This window comes from Cannabis sativa, chromosome 5, assembly GCF_029168945.1.
Source record: "Cannabis sativa cultivar Pink pepper isolate KNU-18-1 chromosome 5, ASM2916894v1, whole genome shotgun sequence".
Taxonomy (NCBI): domain Eukaryota; kingdom Viridiplantae; phylum Streptophyta; class Magnoliopsida; order Rosales; family Cannabaceae; genus Cannabis; species Cannabis sativa.
In genome coordinates this window covers 1907563-1934164 of record NC_083605.1, presented here as the reverse complement: position 1 = coordinate 1934164, position 26602 = coordinate 1907563, and the positions used below count along the sequence as shown (strand labels likewise).

Here is a 26602-nt window from a genome sequence, read left to right as displayed (position 1 = left end):
AATATTTAAGATATTCAAACTCAACTAAGCATGCATTGATAATTAATTATACTAACAAAAGGTTAGCGGATGGATATACCTATTGCGAATCCGATCAACACCGAAATATATCGACCCTCAAATATTAGCACACAACCTATAACATAATGCAATATACAACCAATTTAAAATTTTAATTATTAAATACTTACTAATTATTAAACAAAGTAGCAAGTTACTAGCTAGTCACTAATTTCCATAGTTATTTTTTTTAAAAAAATAACATATAAATATATATACATATATAATCAATTATATATTCACACTACCATTATTTCATGTGACAGTCAGTAGTCCCGTGATCCGTAAGGGGAAATACCGGGTAAGCTGTGCAATCCCACATCGCCTGGGGAAGGTCAAGTGGGATGATTCTGAGACTGTGTAGGTATGGGACTACACAGTTGAAGAGAGCTTAAATGGATTGATTGGTACTACCTATGTCAACAAGGTGCATCTTGTTTTTCGGTAGCCCATCACGAAAGAACTCCACAGTTAAGCGTGCTTGGCTTGGGAGCAATTTCAAGGATGGGTGACCTCCTGGGAAGTTTTCCCAGGATGCGTGCGAGTGAGGACAAAGCACGCTGGAAACACTCGTGTTGGTCTGTAGGGTCAGTCATCAATCCGGGAAGCAGCCAGAGTGACGTACTCGTGTATAAGAGCCATTTATTCCGTGGGTGTAAGGACCCAATGGAGGCTTGAAGCAGGGACGTTACAAATGGTATCAGAGCCTTGACCCAGCCGGAAGTGTGGTCGACGAGGACGTCGGACCCCGTAAGGGGGGGTGATTGTGACAGTCAGTAGTCCCGTGATCCGTAAGGGGAAATACCGGGTAAGCTGTGCAATCCCACATCGCCTGGGGAAGGTCAAGTGGGATGATTCTGAGACTGTGTAGGTATGGGACTACACAGTTGAAGAGAGCTTAAATGGATTGATTGGTACTACCTATGTCAACAAGGTGCATCTTGTTTTTCGGTAGCCCATCACGAAAGAACTCCACAGTTAAGCGTGCTTGGCTTGGGAGCAATTTCAAGGATGGGTGACCTCCTGGGAAGTTTTCCCAGGATGCGTGCGAGTGAGGACAAAGCACGCTGAAAACACTCGTGTTGGTCTGTAGGGTCAGTCATCAATCCGGGAAGCAGCCAGAGTGACGTACTCGTGTATAAGAGCCATTTATTCTGTGGGTGTAAGGACCCAATGGAGGCTTGAAGCAGGGACGTTACATTTCAAAAATTTTATCTCTAAACTAATTCAATTCCTACTACCTCTCATTCTCATTCACAACAAATATATATACAATACAAATACACAAAATACACAAATAGTATATACACACAAGATATATATAAACACATATTCAATAATAAAACACAAAATATATACATATATATTATATATCAAGTTAATAAATATTTACCTTATAAACGCAATTCAGCGATAAAATGCTACAAAAATACGACCACCTCTAGAACACACACAATATAATATTAATAAAATAAAAAAATTCTAAAAAAATTTACAAAAACGAAATAATACCAATGTACATAAATAAAATGAATAGAAAGCATATTTATGCCTTAATGGACGTTGAGACTCAACGTTTTCTCCGCTATAATCGGTGGCCGGAGTTATACCCACTACCTTTCTTTATAATAGGTTCGGTTTGGTATATAGAGGGGAAAAAAACTAAACTTTTTTACAGTATAGGTTTAGGTATAGAAAATAGAAGATTTTAAGACAAAAATGGGGTAAAATAGTTAAGAAATGAGGGATAATGAGGTTGTTTTAGTGGTGGTTGGCGAGGGTTTTTTCGTGGGTTTGGGGCTGCTGTGGGTGGCTGTTCTTCGTGTTCAGCAAGGTGTGAAATGAGGAAGTGAGGAAGACGAAGCATAAAGGGTCTGATATATAACCCTATGGCGTCGGTTATTAGGTATTAACCGACGCCATAGGTGCCACGTGTCTAATAAAGGTGGAACCTATGGCGTCGGTTAATACCCAATAACCGACGCCATAGGGTTATTAACAAAACCCTGATTTTCCCCAACCCCCAACCGACGGCATAGATATATATACATTCTATACCTACGGTTTTTACCAAAAAATTGCCTCTAAATGTCAATGCAGATATTTTCACCCCCTTTAGCTTCCCTTTTTATAAATTGGGTTGAAAAAAGTGAAGCTAAAGGCTTACATTGTAGTAGTGAAACCGCGATATCGGACTCAACTATGGAAGCTGAATACATAGCTGCAGACGAAGTTCCTAAAGAACTTGTCTGGCTAAGAAAGTTCTTCACCAGTATAGGTGTCGTTCCTGGAATGGAAAAGCCTCTGGTCTTACTTTGTGATAACATTGCTCTCTGCTTGTACACAAGACGCAAATGGGCACATTTTTCCACTAGCTTTTTCTGTTGTGGATTCAGAAAACAACAACTCATGGCAATGGTTTTTCACAAAAGTAAGAGAAACATATGGGATTAGAGAGGAATAGTGCTTGATCTCAGATAGACATGAGAGCATAATTAAGGCAGCTGCTCATGTATTTCCAGAAATCATGCATTGCTATTGTGTATACCACCTGTTAAGCAACCTTCAAGAAGAATGCAAGCAAGCTAGATAAACCATTCTTCGCTGCTCTTGAGAGAGAAAATTTGAATACCATATGAGCGAGTTGGACAGCTTGGACATATTTACAACAAGTTGGATACCACAAATGGTCAAGATGTTGGGTTTTATGCCCTAAATAAAACTCCATTTCAATGTAATCTATTTTATTTAACATCAATAAAGAAACATAAGTATTTTTCATTCATTTGTGTATGTTTTGGTTCACTTTATCAATTGCTTGTCTATTTGATTTATAAATTCATCTTAAACCCTTTTCACATACTTGATCCTGTTTATTTTGTTGTCATCACATTGGAAAGTAAACATGACTATGTGAATAAAGTTTCCTAGATTTATCAGACCAGGGTTTTACTGATATAATAATCTACAACAAGAGTTTACTTGCATTTGGAGAAATGCTATGTTCTTTCCAGAGCATTGGCTAAAGTAAAGCTCAGGTTGGATGCATGGAGTATGCATCGGAAGGGACCGATATTGAACTTTGACTTAGATTTATTAAACTTACCGTAAAATCTATTCAAGTCAATATCGCCTAGTTGATCCTAGATCAAATGTTCTTAATCCTGTTATGATTAGGCTCAATCTTGAAAGGCTATTCGTGTTCTTTGATTTGTTAGTTAAGCCTACTTTTAGGTCAGGGTGATACGTACATTTTGGGAACACGGTAGTGCAATTGAGTGGGAGCGCTAACATAAACATGGAATCTATAGCTTCTATCTGGCGAATAGTAAGCAAAGGATGATCTCCTTCGAGCTTGACCAAACGAACATAAATAGTGGAGTACTCATTTCACATAAGCTGAAATATCATTTATACGGGGTCAAGTGTTTTAAGGATAAAATACATAGTAGGGTGTAACGGTAATCTAATCCCTTTATAGTGTAGATCATTCATATAGAGGATCATTGATCAAATTAGGATTATAATAATGGATAACTAATGATGTGTCTATATGGTGGAACATATAGAGCATTCTATATACTGAGAGTGCAATTCTAAGTTCTATGCGTGGATTCAACGAAGAATTAATAAGTTAGTGAATTTTAGTGATAAATTCTTGATCTACTTATTGGAAGCTCGGTTATATAGACCCATGGTCCCCACACTAGTTGAGATAATATTGTTTGTAAGACTCATGTAATTGGTTTTGGTTAATCAATTATAATTCTCAAATTAGACTATGTCTATTTGTGAAATTTTCACTAAGTAAGGGCGAAATTGTAAAGAAAGAGTTATTAGGGGCATATTTGTTAATTCTGATACTTTTTATGGTTCAATTAATAAATATGATAAATGACAATATTATTTAATAATTATTTATAGTTATTAAATACTTAGAATTGACATTTAAATGGTTGAATTTGAAAATTGGCGTTTTTGAGAAAATCAGATACAAAAGTGATAAAACTGCAAAATTGCAAAAAGTGAGGCCCAAATCCAATAAGCCATGGCCGGCCACTTTTTTAGGAGTTTTACCTCTGATATTTTCATTATTTTAATGCCAAATAATTCAAACCTAACCCTAGTTGAATGCTATAAATAGGTAGTGAAGGCTTCAGAAAAAATACACTTCTCATTCAGAAAAACCTGAGCCTCTCTCTCTACCTTTGGCCGCCACTCTCTCTCTCTCTCTTCTTCCTTCATAATTCGAAACCCCTTAGTGATTAGAGTAGTGCCCACACACAGCAAGCAATACCTCAATCATAGTGAGGAAGATCGTGAAGAAAGATCATCAGCAAAAGGAGTTTCAGCATCAAAGATTCAGAGAAAGAGATCGAGGTTCAGATCTTGATAATACTCTGCGACAGAAAGGATACAAGGGTTAGAGATCTGAACGGAAGGAGTCATTTAATTCCGCTGCACCCAATGTAAGGTTTCCTAAACTTTATATGTGTTTATTTCATCGTTTTAGAAAGTTCATATTTGGGGTGTTAATCAACATACTTGTGAGTAGATCTAAGATCCTGGTAAAATAATATCCAACACAAGATACCACTGCAAAAAAAAAACAGGTATTCAACTATGACTTCAAACATTGCTGAATCTCTAAATGCAGCAAACTTAGCAGCTAGAAAGCTACCAATCACAACACTGATGGAGTCATTGCGAGCTTTGATACAACAATGGACATACACAAACAGGAAAAAGGCACAGGAAACAACAACATTTTTAACACCTACAGCAGAGAAGAAATTAGTCAACAACTTTGTGGACTCATTGACAGAAAATGTAAAAATCTATTAAATTTTTAAGTTGCATTACGGTTTCTTAATAGTTTATTTTCTGTTTTTTATACATAATAACAATTTTATAAATTTACTTAATTCTCAGGTAAAGCCAATAAACTAGACCATGTTCGAAGTCGTAGAACTAACCAGATCATGGGTCATCAACCTCAAGGAGAAAACATGCAGTTGCAACCGATTCCAACTTGACGAGTTACTGTGTGTCATGCGCTTGGTGTTATAAAAGAGATGAACTTGAATGTTTACAACTACTGTTCAGGTTATTACACGACAAGAACATGGCTTGAAACATACAGCGACTCAACATATCCGGTACACAATCACACAACATGGGATGTACCACAAAACATAAAAGATCTCATTGTTCTGCCACCAAACCAGAAAATAAGATCCGGAAGACCAAGGAAACGAAGGTTTTTATCTGAATGGGATACAAAAAAACATAACAGGTGCAGCAAATGTGGTCAACACGGGCACAACCGAAAGACATGCAACAATCAAGCAATAAAATAGATACAGTTGAATTATTTGAATTGTTTAATCCTGTGTGAGAATTCAAAAAGGTTGATGTGTTATATTCTACACACATGGGATTTTGTTTTTTTAAAAATTTTAAACAGTTTGGTAATAGTTGCAAAATGGTTTTGTTACTGTTTTGACACTTCTTAAATATTTAGTACAAAAATAACTTCTTTATTAAAGTTTTAAAAAAAGTCAGATAAGAATTGATAAAAACATAAGTAATTAAAGGAAAAAGCAGCAATGGAAAAATAGGGAATTAAATACATTGATAGTCAATTTTAAAATACAAGTACATTGTTTGTATATAGTTGGAAAATAGTTTCTATATAGTTGTGCGACTGTGTATAAAAACTTAAACAATTAGAAAAACATACAACTTCTGCTGATACAAACATATAGAATAAACATAATATAAAGATTAATGTCAAATATCCTAAAAGTTTAAAACCAGATCCAGAGTATAAAACAAAATATGATACCTATATTCAACCAATAACACTAACTATTATCTGATAATATAATCAACCAATAACACCAAATTGTCACCAACTTAAAAGACCCTACTTTTTCAATTTGGAAGCCTTAGAAGACTTGCTTTGCTTCTCATCCTCGCTATCAATGCTTTCATCAATTTTCCTTTGACCATATGAGAAGAAAAGGGCAGCAAGACGAGTACGATAAACTTCGATGTCAAAATCCGCAAGAACATCTTTTCCATGAATGAAGAACTCGGCAAATGCAGCCACATATGCTCCGCAATCACTATAAAACAGACAAAGGAAAGCAGTTTAGCAACTAAAAAACAACATAAAATAAACTTAAAAGAAACAACTCACTTTTTCTGCTGAGACGGCAACCACTAATCTCCACAATTCTTAGAGGAGCTGTAGGGTCAGAACCTAAAGCAGGAGCATGTGACCTATTCTTCCAGAAACCAAGGAGATCAAAAAACAAAGGGAGCAACACAGAATAAGCCTTCATGGCATTCCTAGCTGCAACATTCATTTTCGGAGTCCTCAAAGAATTATACAGAAACAGAATCCCTTCATTCAAGTCAAGACGATCAAACACCCAATGACTTTCCCTCCTTAGATTGATGATGAATAACACATGATCTGCTTCATACCAAGGCTTCGAACGCGGAAAACCTCAAATGTAATGCGCTATTGGGTGGGCAGCGTGAATGTGCGACATCTTAGTCTTCATTGACTTGGCTTTGTTAAATTTTTGGTACAAAGCTTGGATGGAATCATCAAAGAGACAATCAGTTGTCGCAAAATTCAACGTCACAGCGGAAGAATATTTACCTTTTTTCCTAAGGTAATAGAATATGGTATTCATATTGTAACGCCCGTATTTTATAATAATAAATCCGAAAATCAATTTTAATAATTTATATATTAATAATCATATGGATCGGGATCCCGAGTATCAAAATACAAGTTAAAAGTATTTTACTAATATGCACATATATATATATATATTTTTTAAAGTTTAGCGGACAAACATCCTCAAAATACAGACTCCAAAATACTAGTAAACCGAAACCCTCCAGGCTGCACTGCCGCGATATGTACAATCATGCCGAGTTCCGCCTCACTGTTCCTCCACCTTTGCTTTTCCTTTACCTACACAAGGTAGCAAACTGATGAGTCAACAGACTCAGTAAGATATGCAAGAAATATATAAAAGTAGCACGCTGCCAGCTTTATGATTAAGCTGCCCTGAGCTTAACAACGAAGCTCACCAAATGATTAAGAACGTTCTTAAGGGTAGTACGACTGCTATACCAAATGCACTAAAGTACCAACTCTGTACTTGTGTTGGTAGAGCCCTAACTGTACTCCCGGGAATTACTAAGTGTTGTACCACAAACACGACGTACCCTGGGTACTCGTGTTGGTAACACCGTAACCACATTAACATGCAATACTATACTAACACTCTAATAATCATTTTATATTAGTGCTAGTAGTATAACATTCAAAACAGACATATACATTCATACATATACTCTTACGCTATCTTACCTCGTTCCGTGCTCAAGTGTGCCGGTCAGCCTGAGTGGAAGTGCAGCTCGACGTTTTACAGGGCCCTAAACCATTATGTTCAAAAACCGATGAGAGACTCGCTAAAATACTTATCGGGGATTTAAAATACAAACTAAGCTTAACCCTATCGATAAAAAGGATGCTAATACTCTAAATTACTTAAAAACGGAAAAAACTAGGGCTCGGGAAAAAGCCCCAACCCGCAAAGCTCTGCTCCCAACCGAAGTCCTGCTCGGGACCAACCTTGGCCGACCGAAGGTAACAGGGCCCCAGGAACCGGAATTCTGGTTCTGAGCTGGGAACCCAAAAATTCTTCCCCTTAATTCAAATCAATCCCAAATCTTTTCAAAACTTCCAGAACACCTATATGCATCATAATAAACCAACTCCAAGCAACAGAACTCAACAAATCAAACAAAACCCCAATCCACCATTAGAGCTCCAACTTAAGCTCTAAAACTCAAATTCCAACCAAACACTAAAATAACAAATCAATTCAGCTTAGAGTAGCTTAGATAATCACCATACAACTTCCAGATTATAACCTCAAACAATAAATATCATCACAGAACCAAATTTCACAAATTCAAACCTAAAAACTCTATATTAACAAAATAAAAAGCAAAGAGGAAAAGCAAGAGATGCTACCTTAAATTGAAGCACTCAAATTCCTCTGAATTCACAGAATTAAGCTGAAAAGAAATCCACACTTCAGCTGGACTCTTGGTGGTTCGAAAGAAAGGAAGAAGGAGAGAAAAATTGAGAAAAAGATGAAGTTCTAGCTTTTTCCTAGGTAATTTCAGCAAAAGAAAAAAAAAGAATTGTCTAACCTTGCTAGAACTTAGAGAATCACAGCAATGAATTCTCTCTTCCTTTGCTATGCTTGAAGGTTAATAGAGAAGGAAAGGTAGACCTAGGAAAAATCTAGGTTTCTCTCAAATTTTCCATTAATGACAAAAGGGTTCAACTTTTCTCTTTTTTTTTTAAACAATACTAAACTAAATAATCAGCATAAAATTGCATAAAAGACAAAATACTAATTAAGTCCAAAAGACCACTATACCCCTCCAACTATTTACCAAATAACTAATAACCCACAAGGGTAATTCGGTCAACATTAAACCCGAAAATTCAATACTTAGCAAAATACCCCGAACAAATAACATACAACAAAATATAACATATGACTGTCTAAAGGCCCCAACGCCGCGTTCCACAGCTTCCGAACACCACACAGAAATTAGATAAATAACATAAAATACCATAATAACCTAAATGATATTAAATATATTCCCAAAATTTACATTTCATAATTATTAACTAATCTCATACATAAACCTTAAATAATTCAAGATATTAACCATTAACCATAAGCGGTCTTTACACATATGCTGAAACAAAAACATCACGAAAACACAAATCAAAAGGTTGAACAACTGTTTAAAAACTTTAATACAGTATCTAAACTTAAAAACATTTAAAAAGCAACTGAAAACAACCTATCATAACCTATAATGGAAAACGGAAACTTTACCGAGTCGTTTATAAACATGTCGCAGGTAGCCAAATGATAAAACCATGTTTTATGCTCCACATAATCAACACCTAACCTAAAACCCGGGGAAAATTTCTTCTCACCATCAACATAACAATTGTAATGCCTAAAAGAACAAACAAACAACAAAAAACCAATATTAAAACCAGAATAAAACTGAAAAATAAAACAGAATACAAATACAGATTTAATAAAAACAGTCACCTAGGGTGTTTAAGCAAGCCTTGACCAATCCACGCGTCAAACTTTGCCTCAATCTCAGGAGATACGGGATCAGCGAATGAATCATTAAGAGCATAAAGGCCCTTCACATAAGTAACCATTTTAAAATCCCTATCATCCCCAGCTGATTGAGAACCTGAGGACATTAACTCCATTGGAGTGCTCCCCACATCAGCCGACCCGAAATCAACAAAAGGAGATTTCAAGGCCGGAGCACGCTTCCTCTTATCCAACAGAGGTGTATCAGACACAGTGTCCTCAGTTTCTTCATCAGTATGAAGGGCAGCTGACTTTTGACCAGCAACATCTGGATTGGGTTGGGGGACCTAAAAAACAAAAACTCAAATTAAACAGTTGCAAAACAAACAGAAAACGATTAAGCAATTAAAAAGAAACCTAATTTTCTTGCAAACAAATTAAGATAAACTTACATGGATTTTACGAACAGCCTCCAAGCCAGCCAACACAACTTGATCATCATCTATTTCAAGCTGGCTTAACCCATCAAAGAAATCGTCCCCCTTTAATCCAGACTCATTGCCCTTTGGCTTCTCTACATCCTTAGCCTTCTCATCACTGCTTCCAACAGCCTCAGATGGATTCACATCAGAAGGAGGAGCATCAATAACAACCTTATCAGCATCATCAGCATCATCAGCATCACCACCATCTTTAACCAACTCATGACCATCATCGGAGTCGAAATCAATATTTTCAGGATCAGGCAGTTCCTTCTCATCATCCTCAGCATCATCATCATCATCACCACCACCATCATCATCAGAATCTTGAGTTACTAATTCATCAGATGACTTTCCCTGATTCAAACAACACAAATGCCACTTAAATGAAACAGTAAAGAAACCAAAAACAAAGTATGAAAAAACAGAAACAATAAACTATGAATAAATACCTCATCAGAAGGACGACGATGAATGGCATTAACCTTCTCCTGAATATCCTTAATTACAGTCATTACGGACTTGAAATTAAGATCAACAAAACACCTCAAGGATATGAAGTCTTCAACCAATGATGCTTGATTCAAAATAACCATCTCCAACTTAGATTTCATCAAATCAATATCCACTGAATCAGATTTCTTTGAAGATGACCCACTCTCAAATGATTGCTTCGCTACACCACGGTCATCAATAGACTCATCAAGAAATAAACCGTCAAGTTGAAGCTTCTGCCTCTCTTCATCAGTAGGACACATGTTTTTGATCTTCAACTGAACAGCATAATCAATCATAATATAAAAATAAAAAAAAACAATTAAAAAAACAAAAAATTAACAACATAAATAAAACTGAAAAGAAACTGTATTTTACCTTGTTCAACGACAAATCAAAAATCTTGCCCTTCAAGTCTCGAAGAGATAGATTTTTGGTGACAATGGTGTTGCTCCAATTCAGAATCCTTGGAATCGAAGATGAGACTCTTTTACAGAAAGAGTTGACCATAGCAGGACAGCATTCATAAAACCAAACCGTAAAAACCCACGGACATCCCAAAGCCCTATACCAACCATCATACTGGCCTCCCTTCTCTGCCTTCTTATTTTTCATTAAAATCCCATGCTGAATTCTACCTCTGAATGAATCAATAGTCAATTCAAAGGATTCCCTACCCTAACAATACTCGTCCCACCGACCGCTATCCACAACATCTAGATCAAACCTAGATACTTCTTTATCAGGAGTATTACTAAGAAGAAAACACTGAATAAAATACAACACAGCCATTTTCAATCCAAGGGACTCATCCAAACCCCACCTACTACCCAAGAAAGCATCCTCAATGGTTTTTACACCACGAAAACAGATTTCTACCAACGGATTTGTTTCCTGTGAAAACAACAACTTGTTGCAATCACCGAAACAATCAATTCCAGAAATCAAATAAAATTCCTCAGCACTAAACCGTATGCAACGGCCAGCAACCTTAGCCCAAAACTCTTTAGGATTGGGCTGGAAAACTTCCCTCAGTAATAAACTATGCACAACTTGGGGATGAAAAACAAACTCAGGCATATCTAGAAAATGACCAAACTGAGTTTCACGAAACATGGACAGTAAATTAACAGACAAAGTTTTCTTAATATTATCTATGACAGAAAAAAGACTAGTGCAAACACATTTAAATCTATAGTAATCAGAAGGACTAAATTTGTAGTCCCAGACCTGTAACATAACCAAAATGGCCACAATAAATTATTAATTGTGAATAATGCAGTATGACAACTAAAATAACACTATAAAAAAACCAAAAAAAAAAAAACTACCAAACAGATAGAACTATACCAATATAAACTGCAAACAACTGAAATCATATTGATACCTAGAAACTAACAACAAACAACTAGACCTAATGAAAATCGAAAAATACATCAAACATAACAACATTAAACTATAAAAAAAAAACTAATAAGAAACTACAGACAACTGATTGTACACACTAAAACGAAAACAAAATACAGAACCTAAAACACAAACAAACACTGTAAATAAAGAAAACAAGATGAAATTTAAAAACCAAACCCAGAAAAGAACAAAATAAATTGCTCAAAACCAACAATAAAGACCTAAAAAATTAAACAAGATCAAACGAAATTTTAAAAAGGAAACCCTAAAATTACACAAAGCAGAATGAACAAAAAAAAAACGCAAAATCTGGGAAAACACTAAAATGTTCAAAAAGGGGGAAATGAAAATGAAACTGAAAACCAACCTCTGTTCGAACTTCGGCAGAGGCACTTGTTTTTTTACCAGAAATTTCTTCAACCATTTGCTCCTCCACATTGAGCTTCGACCTCTTCTTAGTATGTGGCCTCCCACGCTTGGTCAAAGGAGGATCAAAATCAGAATCCTCCTCTTCAACAATCGGACATTTACCCTTTACTTTGTTAGCCAAAGATTTCAAGCCCATTTTTCGATTTTTTTTTCTGAACTGGGGAAGGAGATGAGGATGAACGAGTGGCGGCCATTTTATAAAGAAATTTGAAACAAGAATAAACTGAGAGGGAAAAAACTTGAGGAATCGTGGGTTGAGTGGGAGATGAAAATTTTTGGAAGAACAAAAAATGAGAGGGAAAAAACCGTGATGAATAATGGGTAGTTATGCTTCAACAATGGAGGTTATTGATCTTCCAAACAAAAAAAACTGAAAGAAAATCGAAAATCAAATGAAAAGAAAAGGAAAAAAGAGAGGGAAGAGAGTGGGAGATGATTGATGTGTGATGGGGATGGCACACGTGTCTGTGCATGCGAATGATGTGTAAGTGGTATTATTGTAATAAAACAAAGATGTTAAGTAAAAATGATGATGTAGGCGTGTAGGGGTAAAACAGTAATAAAATGTGCAAAATAGTTTTTTGTGTAAAAATTTCTATAAAAAAATCTTGCCTTATATATATACGAGAATTCTACTATAGGGCATTTTTTTTAAAAAAAAAAAAATCCCTATTAGTCGTGAGGAATTTAATTGAGTAATATTATTGGTGATTGTAGAAAAATATAATAGAACAGTGTATTAAATTATTTTTAATTATTTATTTTCTAAAGTATTTTTCATACTTTTTACTTTTTGTTTCCTAAATATTTTACACATGAAGCGTACAGTTTAATACTGGCACTACAAAAAAATCTTACTTTTAGTCACAACAAAATTTGTGGCTAAAAGTAAAAAAGTTGTGACTAATTATAAATTACTATTCCTATGTTGTGGCTAAAAAGTCTGTGGTTAAAGGGTATTAGCCACAAAAATTACAATTTGTTGTGACTAAATGTATTTTTAGTATTGTGACTAAAACTAAATTAGTGACAAATTGTGTCTAAATGCTATGTTTTAGTCACAAATAATTTTTTGTTGTGACTAAAAGTCACATTTAGTCACAAAAAATTTATGTTATGACTAAAAAATTGTCACTAAAAGTAGTATTTTTTTGTAGTGTGGGCCATTTTGAAGAGTAGCTGATGCAGACGTTAATGGCAAGAGGACTCATCGTTCGTGGCCATGGTGGCTCCATGAGAATCGCTTTATAGCTCGACTCATGAGTTCTTGTGAAAATTGCTTCGCCTTGGCGATAGTTTCCGCCTTGAGTCCATGAGAGAACTAACGGAGCCTACTCGACAAGCTCCCATGAACATTGACAGAGGTCTTGAAACTGAAGCCAGAGTTTCACCTTCAACGGCGATATTATCACTGATATCATAATCATTTTGGCTTGTTAATAAATAGCTTTAAGCATTGTTGTGATGATTTCAACACGCAAGTATATGTGTCGTTTACAAGTAATAGACTCACAAAGTGTGAGGTTGATCCCACAAGAATTCTAGTTAAATACTTTAAAATTAAATCTTTACTTCTATTTAGTGAATTTAAAATTAAGAGAAAAGTAAGATTAAAAACACTAAATAAATAGTGAAAGTATGAAGCAAATAAATCAAAAGGAAATTAATGATGATTAAAGTTAGGGCTTTCGATTTCAATTGTATCTATTGATTATGACCTAATATGATTATCTTCCTTTTACCAATTTCTATGCAATAGCAGGTTTACTAAGGTAATTTATAATCTTCTCAGATATATAAATCTCAATTACATACAAATTTTCTACTCTTGTGATAAATTAAGCATGCAACAAACATTAAACACAGAAACCCTATGAGCTATCTAAACCATACAGGTACTCTCGTCCTATATTGAAATTCAGCTCTATCTCACTATAGCATAATTGACACTCACTTCTCAGATCTCGCATCAAAATCATAGACAGTTAATTGGTAATCGGGCAATTAAAAGTAATTAAGTAAGAACGAAATAGAATACATAGAAATTGTGGGAAAACAAAATCATATTAGAACCATAAAACAATGTCAAACAAATATCCATCTAGACCCTAATTAAGTGTTTAGCTACTCATGTTTATGGAAGTAAAATCATACATATTAACTGAAGAAAATAGAAGAAAATAGAGAAGAAGAGAATGTTGAAAACCCATTGACGAATGCCTCTAGTATTAAACTCGGTCCTTGAAATTCGTACTCCTTTTTTTTCCTTTAATTTCCTTCTCAATTGCTTATCGAAATCAACTGAAGTCCACTCCTTATATAACCATTCAGGGACTAAGAAGATAGAAAAATGCACATGCTGAAAATCCTATTCAGCTTGGAAAGCCACACCAAGCTCACGTGAGAAATCTTTTTTCTGCTTCAACAAAGGGGCAGGCCGCGGTGCCCTCCTTCATGGGTCGTAGACCGTGTGTGATTTTCACACTTGATGTTGCTTTTCAAGAGGCGGGCCGCGACTCGTGTGCCTTTTTTTCCCCGCGTGTTCGACGCGTAATATCTTTTTTTCTAGGCAGGAGCCTGATTTTGCACAATGATATTTTATCCGATCTTTTATCTTTTTTTTCATCTTTTTCTGTTGATATTTTTCTAATCTTCTTCTATTTTGAATCTGTAAAATTAAAAGATAACAAGCGTAAAATTGCTCAAAACACGAGTAAAACTAAATTAAAAATATACTAAACTTAATCTAAAATTTATACTAAAAATAACCTAACAAATTTCCTAAAACTAAACTTGACGAGTAAAACACTAAAACGGAAATAAGAGTTAAACAAGTCAACCTCGAGAACATGAGTAATTTCAAATAGACTCAATAACATGATTATGAAAATTTTCACTTATGTATAACATCCAGAGTTTCAGTTCAATTACGCCACTGACACACTTCAATTTAATTTTATTTAGCTCATGAAATCATCGAATGCAATTAACTAGCACTTGAACCACTTTATGCATACCAATTACAATCATCAATCCACTAACTCAAAATTCTATATGCTTTCAATACTTACTATTCTCCACTATTATAAACCAATGCACAACCAAGAATCAAAAGGTCTTTTTAGGCTTGTAATGTTAGGCTTAGGGTAAATGTAGTTAAAATGGTCATTTAGGATTTCTTATACCATAAGTTTCTCCAATCATGTCATCCAGAATATTTTTCATACAATCTCAATATTGTAAAAAACTTGTGACGAAAAGTAAAAAAATTATTACTAATTATAAATTATCATTTTAATATTGTGACTAAAAGGTCTGAGAGCCACAATTAAATTAATAGCAACTTGTATTTAAATACTATATTTAAATTTTATTATTTTTCTATTTTATTATAAGATAGAGTAGCTATAGCTAATGTATATATAAGAGAAAGATATATATATATATATTTATAGGGATATGATTTTGTCCCGTAATGTATTTTCACGGAATGTATTCCGTGGTACATTAGATGGGTCTCAGGGTACATTAAATGAGTGTCAGGGTACGTTTCTACTTTTTAACTCTAATTACCCCTAGATCAATCTCAGCTGTTAGATCAAATAACTCACTCATCTAACGGCTGCCGTACATCACGGATTACAATCCGTGAAAGTACAATAACAGGACAAAATCATATCCCTATATTTATATATATAAACTGACCATGAACGGTGCATGTGTGTAGGTTTCTGTAAGTGTAGATGTGATCTCCATTCTTCAAACTGCTATTGTCAATTTTGTGCGATAATAAATCCATAATTATAATATTTTTCTGAATGAAGTACTTGTATATCTCTTTATATATTAAAAGTGCCTATGTAACGGCAATTCTTGGTTTAACGATTCTTTTTATTTTTTTTAACGTCTTCAGTAACGCCGTTAGTTTATTATTCTAAAAAAAAGTAAAAATACTAATTGATAAACTCTTGGAAAAAAAATCCCAATTGATCGATCCTATCTTCTTTTCAAGAAATCAAAATTGGAGAACGATTGCAACAACAATCCTCTTCGTTTGTAACAATGATCGTGAAACTCTTGGGAAAGAAGAAATCTCAATTGATCGATCCTCAATGGCCTCTCAATTGTCGCCCAAAAATTGCAGCAAATCCAATTCTCACACATCAACGATTTAGATTAGAGGAAGAGGGTTTTGATCCAATGTGATTTCATATTTCAGACCTTCGTGAAAGAATTGAGGCCAAGAAGAATGTGGTTCGTTTCCCTTTTCCCTCTCTTAATCTCTTTTCTCTCTTTTCTCTCTTTTAATTTCTAATATTTCTTTTTATCTAATTTAATTTCTGAAATTGAGAAAATTCATACATACACATCTTTGGGTCCATATTTTCTCTCCATAATTTCCTTCTTCGATCTTCATATTCAATTTTCATACTCCGTAGTTTTTATTCAACTGGTACGTGGCTACTCTGCTTTCCTTCTTCTTCTTCTTTTTTTTAATTAATTGTTAATTGCTTTGATTTGTTTTTGTATTTTAATTTATTGGTTATGATCTTATGTATTTGAATTTGAAGCAGTTTTTGTTTCCTTTGCCTGATATAATTGATTTCTTGATATTCGTATTGAATTGCGTCTTCATTTTAAGTTGATATACGTATATATATATATTTTTCTTGGGGAAGATTTGAGTGTTTGATTTTGGATTTGATTTGAAAGTTTTTTAGATTTGTCAGATTTGTATTGTTCCCTTTTGATTTTGTGATCTATTTATTTTGGGTATATATGACCAACGATTGTGGTTTGAATGCATTTCAGGCAATTGGTTTTGAAAGATTTGAGGGAAATTGGAGATGGAAAGTGGGTTTGGAGAATCAACAAGTGTTTCACCTCAAATCCCTTCGTGCTCGGGAAATGGAGCCAATGATGCTGGTGATTTTGAATGCAATATTTGCTTTGAATTAGCTCAAGACCCTATCGTTACTCTTTGTGGCTACCTCTTTTGTTGGCCTTGTTTATACAAATGGCTTCATCACCACTCACAATCACAGGAATTATTCCCTGTTTGTAAGGCTCTTATTCAAGAGGAGAAGTTGGCCCCCCTCTATGGCCGCGACAAAACTCAGTCTGACCCAAGATCAAAATCTTATTCGGGTATCGATATTTCTCATCGCCCCGCCAGCAAGAGACCTCCAACAACTCCTCCGTGAGATGCAAATCAGTTTACAAATAATGGGTTTGGATTTATGGGAGGGTTTGTCCCCATGGCAACTGCAAGAATGGGAAACTTCACTTTGGCTACTGCCTTTGGTGGATTAATACCATCATTGTTTAACATGCACTTTCATGGTTTCCCTGATGCTACTGTTTATGGCACAACTTCTGGTTTTCCTTATGAATTCCATTCCTTTCATGGTGGTCATGCTCATCATGGCTTTCCCCAGCCAGCTAATCGGGGTTCAAATGCTGATAATGTCTTGAAGAACCTTCTTATGGTGGTTGGAGTATTTGTGATCCTAGCACTGATTTGTTAGTGATGGTGAAGAAGGCCACATTCTGCTTTGTAGGGAACTCAAAAATAGACTCAAAATCCATGGTAATATGGTACTTACAATTCTCCAATTTTCTATATGTAAATACATTAGCTTTGTGGTTAATCTTCTATGCCTCCCAATCTTTTTCAATGTTGATTTTTTTTGTTGCCAATTGTGTTATGAGTATATGCAAGAAGCCTAATGTTTTCCTAATATATGTTTTTCAAAATTTCACCCAATGGAATTGCCTTTATGAATGTCAACTTCAATTTTCTTAGTATCGAATTAGTAAAAACAAGATCTTTTAACCCACTAATTTATGATTGCTCTCACCTTCCATGGATGCAAGTTTAAACTTAAAACACCAAATTAAAAAGTTCATTTGAATCATTATATTTTTGATCTTTACATCTTACTCATCTTTATAAGTCTGCATGAAATATTTTTCTTATATAGCCTTTCTTTGCTTTTTTGTTCTATCAGAATAAAAAAAACACACACACAAATCACAATATCTTTAATATTATTCATTTATATATGATTTAACTTTTATTTATTTGATTATATTTGATTAATGTTTATTCAATAGGTTATTTATCAATCATCTACTAAATCCACGTAGTAGTAACGATTAGGAAGTTGTTGTTCCTTGCCAACCACCATATCTAGAATTTAGGTAGCGTTTGGTTGGAGGTAATGAAATGGAATGGAATGGAAAGGAAATAATTTTCATTCCATTCCTTTGTTTGGTTGCATTTTAAAGTATTGGAATGGCATTCCAATGGAATGCTCTTTCCACCATTTTGGTGGAATGGCTATTCCATTTTAAAAAGGAAGGAATGACCATTCCAATGTAACAAGAAAAAAAATTTAATTATTTTTTTATCAATTTTTTTTATGCATTTTAAATTTTATTCCATTCCATTCCTATTCTTATTCCCATTCTCATTCCTATTCCTATATTTTCATTCCTCTCAACCAAACGCCTCCTTAGTGTTAATTGATATTGTTATGTGACTATGGGCCATTAGACAATGTTTTTTGGGTTGAGATACAAAATAGTCCTAATTTGGTAACTAAGTTAGTAAATGTCCACTTTTTTAGAAAAAAAAATTAAAAAAATGGTCAAATCTAATAAATTAGCTAATAAAAATTATAAAAATAAATTTATCGCATATTTTTTTTTAAAAAAATATATATAATAACAAAATTAAGTTACATAATTTTTTTAGTATTACATATTATTATATTGCAACAAAAATAAATATATATTAGATCATTTAAATATATACAGCAGTATTAGATATATCGTAGTACAGAAAATTAATATACCGTAGTAATAAAATTATATACCACAAAGAAATTAAACAATACTAAATTAATACTCAAAAAATATAACTATCATGCTAACAAAATTATATATATCACCATTAAAATATGAATACATACCAAAAAATTTATATATAATAAATAGAAACTAAATATCATATTAAATATAAATAATATATTATAGACAACAAAAATTATATACCATACAATAAAACGTATATACCTACAATAAAAAATAAAAAAAAATAATATAATATTATTAAAAAAAAATTACATATATCATATTAACAAAATTATATATCACCTTTATGTATACTAAAATAAAAACTAAACATGCATTACCTAAAATAAAATGATATACTATACAATAAAACTTATATACCATATAACATAAAATATATATCTTACAATAAAAATATATATAATAATAACAACAAATAAAAATAAAAATATATAGGATGCTAATATAATTATATATCATGTCAACAAAAGTACAATAGAAAATAAAACTTAAATATTATTTAAAAAAATTATATACCATATAACAAAAAATACATATACGATATACCATACACCAAAATATATATACAAAAAATAATAATAATAAAAATATAGATTACTAATACATCTATTCTATATAAAGTGTGCCTATATAACCGAATTCTGGGTTTATGAGAAATTCATGGGTGACATCTTATTTATATTAAAAATAAAATAGTTTATTATTAAAAATAGAATAGTTTATGAGAAATTCATGGGTCACTTTTTATTTATATATAATAAAATAAAAATAAAATAAATCTCATTAAATTCAAAAAAAAAAAAAAGAAACATCATTAAATAAAAACAAAAAAATGACTCAACATCAAATCTTCAATTACACGATACATGTAATTACTCAAACATCACATCTTTCAATTATAAAAAAAAAATGACTTTTTAGGAGGGAAAATATGATTGTCTAATAGAGCTAAAACAATATGTTTCCAATGTGATGAAAAATTAAAGCAACAATTTTGCTAATATCAAAAAGTTTAATTCAATTAATATTATAATCTTAATTTTACGCTTTCTAGAATCAATATATGAACAATAATTTGAATTAATCTTATAATTTTAATTTTTTAATTCAATTAATAATTATTTGTCACGTAATTATTAAGTCATTTCCCTTTAATTTTCTTTTTGTTGATGATACTAATTTATTCATATTTTGATTTCTACAATTTTTGTGTTCAGACTATTAAGGTAGTGTTCTACTAGGGGATCTAACGAGTTTTGCCCATTCGCTAATAGTCTTTAAGAGTTCAAATTCCAGTATTGTATAAATCTTCAATTTGTTCTATTTCTTATATTAACTGAAATTTTGCTACTTTTTTTTTTTTAATTTACAACTTTATTGTTTATATCTTATTAGGGACATTCATGGAAATTAGGGTTTCTTTGAAATATACAATTAATGACCATTACTTTTTTATCATAGTGTATTTTCCATAGTTGAAAACCTCAATAATCTCTATCATTTGATATCAAATAATACAAAATTATCATGATGTATACATTATGGTTATTTAATAAGTAATTAGTGTGTTAAAATTGTCAAGCTAATATTTAGAATTGTTTATAATTGAATTGTTTCTTTGTCAAAATTAATATTAAATATATTTATATGTTTATAGGTTTATCTATTTTCTCTTAGATCAATCATGCTCATATAGCAAAAAAATCATACTCATATAGACATGTTATTTTCATTTTGTAATTTAGATCTTCTTAGTCATTATTTAGTTCACTTAAACCTTTTCCGATTATGGTAACTGAAGTTAGCGTGACAAATTATTGTTCATATATTGAATAATTATTTTTGAATAATGGGATTCATATATATAATTGTGTATATTGAATTCTTTATTCAAATAATTATTTTTTATTTTTATGTGATTATTTATTGTTCATATATTTAAAACCCTATTTGATTAAAGTTAAGATTATAAGATTAATTAATTTGTGATTTCTTCCTATACACATAATAATAATCTCACATAATAACTAATAATATTTTTTCTTTAATTTTTAATTGTATAACTTTCAAATAACATAAAAAAAATTAGCATAAAATTTAGTATACGTGCCTCGCACGTAGCTTTTTACTAGTATATATATATGTATGTATACTATACTAACCAAATTATATACCACAATTAAAATATATATACCATGACCATTGTATATAATAAAATAAAAACTAATTAAATATTATTTAAAATAAATAATCATACAATCAAAAAATATAAAAATAATAATTAAATATATGTAGCATGGCAATAAAGTTATATACATACATTAAAATATTTTTATTATGCTAATAAAATTATATACCACTATTATACATATCATAATAAAAAATAAATATCATCTAAAAATAATAATATACCATACAACAAAATAGAAATATACCGTACAACAAAATTTATATACCAACAACCCAAAACAACTCATCAAAAATTAAAAAAATTGACATAACTTTAAAATAAAAAAGATTTTAACAAAACTAATATAGATATACCATAATGTTTAAATACTTTGCTTCTAAATCTAAAAAAAAAAAATTGAAATAAGGACATTTACTAACATAGTCTTATGATTTAGGGTCATTTGCTATATTTTTTTGAAAAGAGGACATAAACTAACATACTCCTATGATTTGGGGCCATTTACTATAATTTTCCATGTTTTTTATGCAGATCCAGATCGAAAGATGAGTACAAAGATATCACCATTTAAACTGCTGAATTGATGAAAAATTAAAATAAAGTTCAACTATGTTTTATTTTATAACTTATCTTAAGTTTTTCTTCACATTAAGAATAACCACTATATGAGTACGTTAATATATTAAGATTAACGTATTTTTTTTTAATAATAATTTACATATCATACGTTTATAAACACAGTACCCACATTATACTTTTTTAAAATAAATTGCTCAAATAATTATATTACTTTATTTACCAATTCTTTTTTTTATTTAAAAAAACCTTAAATAAAACTAAGAATACGTGGCTCGCCCACGTAACATCTACCTAGTATATATATAAATATATATATATATATATATTTATCTCACTCATTTAATCAAGACTAAAAGCAATAAAAAAAATAAAATTCATTACTGCTATTTATTATTATTTTTTTTTTTTTTTGAGACTTTGCATATTTTTTTTTCTATCATTTTGTATTAGGTTCAATAAAATTTAATAAAATAATTTGAATTTTTTTGGTATTTTGTAAGATATATAACTGTATGATAAATTATTTAAAAATATCATAAATTGCACTTTTTTTTTTTTTTTTTGTATTAGAAGCTCAATTTTTAAAATTAAAACATAGCCTTCAAAATATTTAAGACAACCCTATTCTCTATTTTAAGAGTTTAGATAATTCTTTTTCTTGCAAAATATTTGACAAATTTAACATGATGGCCTTAGGGGGTTTTTCATTTTATATTTTAAAATAGTTTTTTTTTTTTTTTCTAAATTTTTACAGAATTCTACATGGAAATACCTATTGCAACTAACGAAGCAACTTAAATTGCAACCAAAATCCGTATAGCAACTCACATAGAAACCGGAGAAACCACTTTAGATACCCAAACCGTAAATTTGAAAAAAAAAAGTTCAAAAAATAGTATATACGGTAATTTCCCTTAAAATTATTAGTATAATTGTCTTTTTCAACACCAATTATTGTCTATCTCATATGGGTATTCATCGGATCCAATTTGCACTATTTTACTTATTGTGCATTTGATATTCTGCACTAACTGCAAATTTTATACTTTAGATCCAATTAAATTTGCATAGTAAATCAAATCCAATCCAATACGAATTAATTGAATCGATTATTTTGGTTGGTTACTTTTAATATTAACTTATTTAATATTATTAAATATATTTTTACACATAATTATCAACAACATAAAATATTCCAACAATAAATTAAAATAAATAAAACAAAAATAACAAATTCAATTCAAAAAAATTGTATGCATAAAAAATGTTTGTTTTGTTTTAGATTATATTTTCTTTATAAATAATAATAAAATATACTGGTGGCATTATTCTTCTACTATGTAGAGTAGCTGGTATTGAAGACAAAAAGTGGATGTGAAACAGTTCCTAACTTATCGATACTCCATCAAACATGGGTATAAAATACTGCTTCTTACTAATGAAATAAATATTTGTGGATTAGATTGGATTAGTTACTTTTAAATGTCAATCAACATTCAATTCTCACAAATAAGATTTTAAATTTTTCAAAAGATAATGCAGATTAGATTAAAATTAGGTATTTTATAAGTGTACTCCTACTTTTTCAACACCAATTGAAATTATTACTATTATTCCATTGGGTTGTTTAGTAACAAGAACACACAACAATAAAGTCTTCGTCATGTAGACAATTTATACATAAAATTACTAAAGGTAACCTTAGATTTTTCTAAGTCTTCCAATTAGACCAAGTCCATGAGTTCGACAGACATTGAATATGATGGTCGACTAATATTGTAAAATAATTTAGTTAGGAAGAATTATATTTTATCACAGTGACATTATTAATTATTTTTGTCCCTACAGGATCCATTTTAAGAATTTAACAAAATTATAAATACTTAATTAGCAGACCGCTTAATAACATAAAGAGACATTACTAACATCGGCCAACAAAGCCTTACAATCTAAAATAATATGGCCATAAGGAGAAGCCATAAGTTTATTCTTTTTTACATCATTAATCACTCTAAGACAATATTCAGACTCAACAATCACATTAGTCCAGCCAGTACTCTTGATCCAACTCAAAGCCTCATTTATTCCAATAGCTTCTACCTCATGGGACTGAAATGTACCAACCTTATTCATATTTTTTGTGAGAATAATTGCTCCAGCTGAAGACGAGAAACTGGTCCTACACCGTACCTCTTCTCACTAGCAAAGAGTACACCATCAACATTTACTTTGATTTGGTTGAAATATAAATATAAGCCAGTAGTACACACCCCGCAGTATTGCATGTGCTATTATTTATTGATTAATTCTAACAACTTTATGATAGCTAAGATCTGATCAATTGGCGAATTAGAGAACAGCCTAACAACATGCCATCCAAGCACAAGGACACGCAATTTAGACAAGGCAGAAATCTCTTGTATGCATGTCGCAATATTTCTATTCGTCTTCGTGCACGTAAGCGCGAAGCACATGTTGTTTTTGTCGAAAAAATCGTAGCACCCATTAATGAGATCGTTATTTAGCATTAATCTACTACTCTCACTCTCCTTTAGCATCTCCATCGCATTATTAACAATAGTAGGACGATGTTCTATCTGCAGCCCAGTGTCGCATGTTCCCGATCGCCAAATAAAGCAATGGGTATCGGAGACTCCGTACTGGAACAGGTACAGCCCGTGGCCTTGAAGGAAACACTCCAAACACGATTTCACCACTCCTCTACTCCTTGTTGGATTGTATCCACACCTTTCACAATTTCCGCTATATTTGCTTTTGTTGTTCTTACTTTTGTAGTAAATCACTCGATCGTTTTCCACGTAAATTCCTGTAACCATTTCGTACAATTATTGCGTATGTATACACTATAAAAAATTTGATTTTTAGTCACAACAAAACTTGTGACGAAAAATAAAAAATTGTTACTAATTATAAATTATCATTTTAATATTATGACTAAAAGGTCTGAGAGTCACAATTAAATTAATAACAACTTGTATTTAAATACTATATTTAAATTTTATTATTTTTCTATTTTATTATAAGATAGAGTAGCTATATATAGCTAATGTATATATAAGAGAAATATATATATATATTTATACATATAAACTGACCATGAATGGTGCATGTGTGTAGGTTTCTGTAAGTGTAGATGTGATCTCCAATCTTCAAACTGCTCTTGTCAATTTTGTGCGATAATAAATCCATAATTATAATATTTTTCTGAATGAAGTACTTATATGTATATATATAAATATTTATCTCACTTTCTCTTTTCTCTCACAAGACTAAAAGCAATAAAAAATAATGATTAATAATATTGGTATTCTGCGTATGTATATATATATCGTCAGCCTAGTTTGGGAATAATAATTATTCATACATAAATAAATAAAAATTGTGGCGTTATAATATTTGACCCAAATTTGAGAAAAGTATTGTGTAGAATATTTAAGTGTTGTTCACATGTGAAGTGCTTTGCAAGTTCACAACAAAAGGTGTGGACCATTAATTGGTATGCGATTGTAGGACTTTAATTTTCGAATCAAGTAGGGTACTGTTTCACGCATCCAAGAAATTCCTCCACAACTTCACAGGAACATGCAGCACCACTCTCTACCTACACAACTTCTTTAATGTCTTTTAAGACTTTTATTTTTATAGGAACCCAGTTTTCCAAAACACTAGCTAATAACTTGTGGTTGCGGTCACTCACATGCATTTTAAAAAATAAACAAAATTGATTACTGCTATTTATTATTATTTTTTTCAAATCTTTTATATTCTTTTCTTCTATCATTTTGTATTAGAATCAATAATAATTTAATAAAATACTTTGATTTTCTTATATATATATTTTGTAATATATATAACTGTATAATAAAATATTATTTATAATGTCTTCGTCATGTAGACAAATAATAATTTATACATAAATACATAATTACAAAAGGTTACCTTAGATTTTTCCAAGTCTTCCAATTTGACCAAGTCCATGAGTTCGACTGACATTGAATATGATGGTCGACTAATATTGAAAAATTATATCAGCAGTGACTTTATTAATTATTTTGGTCCCTACAGATAGGGATGTCTCCATTTTAAGAATTGAACAAAATTATAAATAATTTATTTAAATGGTCGCATTCAATTTATTTTTGAAAAATTTAGAGTATATTTGTCAACATTTTAATCACTTTTTTTATTTTTTTAAATTAAAAAAGTAGAAATATTTTTCAAAATCATATTTTATAAATCTGTTTTCACTTTTTTATTTTTTAATAGAGAATTAAAATTTTGAAAAAAAAAAGTCACTTTCAAAAATTTTTAGAATAGATTTTTTCTTAATTAATATTTTAGACTCCGACCCCGACTTAGAGCTTGGAACCCAGACAGGAACCCTAACCTGGACCCAAACTTGGACACGGACCCTAGACCCGGATCTCAACTGGACCTCAAACCTAGACCCCGACCTGAACCCGAACCCCAGACCTAAGTCCCAGACCCAAATTCCGAACTTGACCCACACCTTCACTTGGACTTGGACCTGGACCCAGGCCCGGACTAGACTCAGATCCCGAACCGGACCCGAACCTGAATCTCGGACCTAGGCCCCGACCTAGACCCTAGACTAGGACCCAGATCACCCCAGCCCCGAACTCGAACCCAGACCCGGACCCTAGCCCCGAACTCAGACCCAAAACCAAACCCAGAATGCAAAACTGATCTCAGACCCTAGACCCTGACCTTGACTCGGACCCCAACCCCAACCCTAACCTCAGACCCTTGACTAAACCCGGGCCCAAACTAGACCCGGAGCGACTCAAACCCCAGCCCCGACGCTGGACCCGGTTCCCAGACCAACACTCAGACCCCTGATAAGACCCGAACCCTAGACC

The 26602-nt window shown here is 32.0% G+C and overlaps 1 protein-coding gene and 1 pseudogene across 1 annotated transcript; one reads left to right on the top strand and one right to left on the bottom strand.

The window, feature by feature from the left end:
• The first annotated feature begins 16049 nt into the window (after nt 1–16049).
• Nucleotides 16050–17843, top strand: LOC133037744 (uncharacterized; annotated as a pseudogene).
• A 5665-nt stretch (nt 17844–23508) lies between these two features.
• Nucleotides 23509–25324, bottom strand: LOC133037743 (protein LEAD-SENSITIVE 1-like). Its single transcript, XM_061115204.1, has 2 exons — nt 24818–25324; nt 23509–24528 (listed from the first exon to the last, which is right to left on the bottom strand). The coding sequence occupies exons 1-2, from the start codon at nt 24909–24911 to the stop codon at nt 23993–23995; spliced, it is 630 nt and encodes a 209-aa protein (XP_060971187.1). The 5' UTR covers nt 24912–25324; the 3' UTR covers nt 23509–23992.
• Between the last annotated feature and the right edge of the window lie 1278 nt (nt 25325–26602).